The sequence below is a fragment of the Etheostoma cragini genome, unplaced genomic scaffold, assembly GCF_013103735.1.
Source record: "Etheostoma cragini isolate CJK2018 unplaced genomic scaffold, CSU_Ecrag_1.0 ScbMSFa_720, whole genome shotgun sequence".
Taxonomy (NCBI): domain Eukaryota; kingdom Metazoa; phylum Chordata; class Actinopteri; order Perciformes; family Percidae; genus Etheostoma; species Etheostoma cragini.
In genome coordinates, this window is record NW_023269340.1 from 86,082 (window position 1) to 91,764 (window position 5,683).

At 44.0% G+C, this 5,683-nt stretch overlaps 1 protein-coding gene across 1 annotated transcript in view; it reads left to right on the forward strand.

Moving 5' to 3' along the window:
• The first annotated feature begins 1,113 nt into the window (after positions 1-1,113).
• Positions 1,114-5,683, forward strand: part of si:ch1073-416j23.1 (rac GTPase-activating protein 1) — a 9,939-nt gene continuing 5,369 nt past the window's right edge. Inside the window, exons 1-6 of the mRNA XM_034866446.1 lie at positions 1,114-1,215; positions 1,611-1,813; positions 3,519-3,658; positions 4,029-4,101; positions 4,725-4,916; positions 4,969-5,103. Coding sequence (XP_034722337.1) covers positions 1,125-1,215; positions 1,611-1,813; positions 3,519-3,658; positions 4,029-4,101; positions 4,725-4,916; positions 4,969-5,103 — 834 coding nt within the window. The 5' untranslated portion in view covers positions 1,114-1,124. The remainder of the gene's footprint in view (positions 1,216-1,610; positions 1,814-3,518; positions 3,659-4,028; positions 4,102-4,724; positions 4,917-4,968; positions 5,104-5,683) is intronic.

The window sequence follows — 5,683 nt, forward strand, 5'->3', positions numbered from 1 at the left end:
GGGCTAACCTCTGGCCTGGACTGGATATATGTGTATACAGTATATACATTATGCGTGTGTATATATATATGTGTATGTATATACAGTACATATGTATATATAGTATGCGTGTATATATGTGTATGTAAATACAGTATATATGTAGGTACAGTATGCGTGTATATATGTGTATGTATATACAATATATATGTATATACAGTATGTGTATATATGTGCATGTATATACAGATTGCGTGTATATATTTGTATATAGGTATATACAGTATGCGTGTATATATGTGTATATACAGTATATGTGTATATACAGTATGCGTGTATATAAGTGTATGTATATACAATATATGTATATACAGTATGTATATACAGTATGCGTGTATATATGTGTATGTATATACAATATATATGTATATACAGTATGTGTATATATGTGCATGTATATACCGATTGCGTGTATATATTTGTATATAGGTATATACAATATGCGTGTATATATGTGTATATACAGTATGTGTATATACAGTATGCGTGTATATATGTGTATATACAGTATGCGTGTATATATGTGTATATACAGTATGCGTGTATATATGTGTACATACAGTATATGTATATACAGTGTGTGTGTATATATGTGTATGTATATACAGTATGCGTGTATATATGTGTATGTACAGTATATGTATATACAGTATGCGTGTATATATGTGTATATACAATATATATGTATATACAGTATGTGTGTGTGTATATATACAGTATATATGTATATACAGTATGTGTGTATATATGTGTATGTATATACAGTGCGTGTATATATTTGTATATACAGTATATATTTATATACAGTATGCGTGTATATTTTATAGATTTATTCTGCACATTAAATATTTTCATGAAATCAAATTGTGATTAAATTTATTCATAAAACCATCTGCGATATTAGTTATGAATATTACTGCCTCGATACAGGAAGCAGCACAATACTTCCAAAATAAGAGTCTACTTGTTTCTTTTTTGAAAGACTACCAAAATAAAAGACTACCATTATAAGACTCTCACAGTTTCTCTTTATAACAGACTACCAAAATAAGAGTCTTTGTCCCCTCTGGCTGAAGGTGGAGGTGATGGGGGAGTCTCGTCTCATTGTGGAGGAACTGTTGTCCGTCTGTCTTCAGAGGATCGCCATGGAGGACAACTCCATCAACACAGAGAGAGGTGACTAAAAACAAGTAGATGTGTCCCTCTGTCCCTCCAGAGTTAGTTGATGTGTCCCTCTGTCCCTCCAGAATTAGTATATGTGTCCCTCTCTCCCTCCAGAGTTAGTAGATGTGCCCCTGTGTCCCTCCAGAGTTAGATGTGTCTGTCCCTCCAGAGTTAGATGTGTCCCTGTGTCCCTCCAGAGTTAGATGTGTCCCTGTGTCCCTCCAGAGTTAGATGTGTCCCTGTGTCCCTCCAGAGTTAGATGTGTCCCTGTGTCCCTCCAGAGTTAGATGTGTCCCTCCAGAGTTAGATGTGTCCCTGTGTCCCTCCGGAGTTAGATGTGTCTGTCCCTCCGGAGTTAGATGTGTCCCTGTGTCCCTCCAGAGTTATGTGTCCCTGTGTCCCTTCAGAGTTAGTAGAGGTTGTGAGGAACTTTGAGGCGGCGAGGAAGCGCTGGCTCCATGCTGAGCTGGAGCTGAAGAAGTATAAAGAGCTGCTGGTGAAGTCGGACGTGTCCAAAGCAGCGCTGGAGGTCAAACTGAAACACGCCCGCAACCAGCTGGACGTGGAGATGAAGAAGCGCTTCAAGGTGGAGGGGGACTACCACTACCTGGTATGCTATATATATATAAATATACAGAATTTTACTTTATTTACTAATATCACAGTATCTGGTCAAGGTGGAGGGGGACTACCACTACCTGTTATACTATATATATAAATATACAGTATATTACTTTATTTACTAATATCACAGTATCTGGTCAAGGTGGAGGGGGACTACCACTACCTGGTGTATATTATTTTTAATTTTATATATAGATAGATAGATAGATAGATAGATAGATAGATAGATATAGAGGAAAATAAGTATTTGAACACGCTGCTATTTTGCAAGTTCCCCCGCTTAGAAATCATGGGGGGTCTGAAATTGTCCTCGTAGGTGCATGTCCACTGTGAGAGACATGATCTAAAACTAAAAATTCAGAAATCACAATGTAAGGTATTTTAACTATTTATTTGTATGATACAGCTGCAAATAAGTATTTGAACACCTGAGAAGATCCATGTTAATATCTGGTCCAGCAGCCTTTGTTTCCAACGTTTCCTGTAGTTCTTCACCAGGTCTGACACCCAGCAGAAGGTATTTTGGCCCCCCCTCCAGAAAGATCTTCTCTAGACCAGTCAGGTTTCTGGCCTGGAGTTTGAGATCCCTCCAAAGATTTTCTATTGGGTTTGGGTCTGGAGACTGGCTAGGCCCCCCCAGAACCTTGATCTGCTTCTTCCAGAGCCCCCCCTTGGTTCTCCTGGCTGTGGTCTTTGGGTCATTGTCATGTTGGAAGACCCGGCCTCGACCCATCTTCCATGCTCTCACTGAGGGAAGGAGGTTGTTCCCAAAAATCTCCTAATACATGGCCCCGGTCCTCCTTTCCTTAGTACAGTGCAGTCCCCCTGTCCCATGTGCAGAACCCCCCCAAAGCATGATGCTACCCCCCCATGCTTCACAGTAGGGATGGTGGTCTTGGGATGGCCCTCATCATTCTTCTTCCTCCAAACACGGTTAGTGGAATTATGACCAAAAAGTTCTATTCTGGTCTCATTTGACAACATGACTTCCTCCCATGACTCCATTGACATGCATTGACATGGTCTGGTTTAAGAAGGGGAACCTTCCGGGCCGTGCATGATTTCAAACCATGACGTCTTAGTGTACTACCAAAAGTAACCTTGGAAACGGTGGTCCCAGCTCTTTTCAGGTCCTGGACCAGCTCCTCCCGTGTGACAATTTCAGACCCTCCATGATTTCTAAGTGGGAGAACTTGCCAAATAGCAGGGTGTCTCCTTACTGTATATTTTACTTATTTACTAATAACTGTACCTGGTCAAGGTGGAGGGAGACTACCACTACTTGGTCAGTATATGTGTGTATATATATACATATATATTACTTTATTCATTACTCCCACATTACCTGGTGGTTGTTCTACCTGTCTGACGGTTGGTGGTTCTACCCGTCTGACGGTTGGGGCTTCTACCCGTCTGACGGTTGGTGGTTCTACCCGTCTGACGTTTGGTTGTTCTACCCGTCTGGCGGTTGGTGGTTCTACCCGTCTGACGGTTGGTGGTTCTACCCGTCTGACGGTTGGTGGTTCTACCCGTCTGACGGTTGGTGGTTCTAACCGTCTGACGTTTGGTTGTTCTACCCGTCTGGCGGTTGGTGGTTCTACCCGTCTGACGGTTGGTTGTTCTACCCGTCTGACGGTTGGGGGTTCTACCCGTCTGACGGTTGGGGGTTCTACGTGTCTGAAATCCGGCAGCAGCGGCAGATGCAGCTTATGTGCGACATCCTGGTCCACGACAGTAAATCCAGCGCCTGTTTGAACGATGAGCAGAAATCTCTTCTGGCAACCTTTGAACAGAAAGGCGGGAACCTGACCACTCACCGGAGCAGCCGGCGGTAAGGAACCAATCACTTCCGGGGTAGAGGTCAACGACCAATGGGAACGCTTGGTGGGGACCAATCACTGCTGGGTAGAGGTTGGACCAATAGGAACACTTGGTGTAGACTGGTCCATTTAAAGGTTAACAGTTGGACCAATGGGAACGCTCGGTGTAGACTGGTTACTATAAAGGTTAACGGTTGGACCAATGGGAACGCTCGGTGTAGACTGGTTACTATAAAGGTTAACGGTTGGACCAATGGGAACACTCGGTGTAGACTGGTTACTATAAAGGTTAACGGTTGGACCAATAGGAACACTCGGTGTAGACTGGTTACTATAAAGGTTAACGGTTGGACCAATGGGACGTTGTCTTTGTGTCTCCAGGTTGTGCGTTATCGACGAGTCGTCCTTCCTGTCTCACTCTGACATCAGCTACGATCGGACAGATGATGACTTGGTACGATGTCCCTGGTAGGGAGGGAGGGATGGGGGGAGGGATGATGGATGGATGGAAAAGACTGCAGGATGGATGGAGGGATGGAACAGACTGATGGATAGATGAATGGGTGGAACAGACCACCTAACAAGAGCCTTGGTACGGGCCTGGGTCTGGGTCTGGTTCTGGGTCTGTCTCAGGTTTCTGCCTAAAAGGAAGCTTTTCCTCTCCACTGTGGCCCTGTTGCTTGCTCTGGAGGAAACTACTAGAACTGTTGGGTCCTTGTAAATTCTGGAGTGTGGTCTAGACCAGGGGTTGGCAACCTTTACCACTCAAAGAGCCGTCTGGACCCGGTTCACACAGTAAAGAAAACACCGGGAGCCACTAAACCCTTTGGATATTTTAAATATAACTCTGTATAGAACGTTGTTTTTTGCCTTTGTGCAATTTATAAACAAACTGTACTGTGTTACATTTATGAAATCATGAACGACTGCAGAGAAAATGAAATAACATTTCTGAACGCAACTAAACATTTTTAACTCCGAATAAAAAGAAAAGAAGTACGTTGGGTTGACGGTTTAGTAAAATAGGGCTAGACCTGTCAACTGGGCTCGAATGGCAAAACCTCCTCCTGTCCTCAGGGTGAAGGACTCACAGGGCTGTGGGTCCTGTACCCTCAGGAGCTGTGTCCAGGTGTCCAGGTGTCCAGGTGTCGAGGTGTCCAGGTGTCCAGGTGTCCAGGTGTTCAGGTGTCCAGGTGTTCAGGTGTCCAGGTGTCAGGTCTACGAGACGTGGAGCTTTCCCAGCCACTCTGGCTGTTCCCAGCTCGTCCAGTAACCAACGGAACTGACGGGGATTTAAACCTTTTGCCATTAATTTGCTCAGAATCTGAAGACAAGTCCTCTTGGTGCAGGACGCAGTGAAGTCAGCAACTTCCTGTCCAGCAACTTCCTGTCCAGCAACTTCTGCAGTAAAGCCACAAAGCTGTTGTGCGCGCCGGTCATATTCGGGGCTCCGTCTGTACCACGGACAGCGGGGGGGGTTATTCTTCTTGCTCTTAAACAATTCGAGACAGCCTCACAGATGTCCCCCCCCCCCGTGTTTGGCCTTTTAGTGGTATCAACTGAATCATTTCTTCTTGTGGCCCAGTCGAGTTCCCATGTGACGGAGGCCACAGCTGAAATTATGTCTTTAATTTGCTGTACGAACTAAAATAAAATACATTTTAATTAAATATTCATTAAGTATTTTTTTTTAAAGCTGAGCCTCATCAGAGGGATCAAAGAGCCGCATGCGGCTCCGGAACCGCAGGTTGCCGATCCCTGGTCTAGACCTACTCTATCTGTAAAGGGTCTCCAGATAACTCTTGTTATGAATTAATACTATAAATAAAATTGAATTGAATGATGGATGGATGATGGAGGGATGATGGAGGACAGACTTCAGGATGGATGGATGGATGATGGATGGATGATGGAGGACAGACTGCAGGATGGATGGATGATGGATGGATGTATGATGGAGGACAGACTGCTGAGAACAGTTCCTCCAGACATTACTTCTTTTTCCTTCAGCCATGTCTTTATTCCACTTCCTTGTT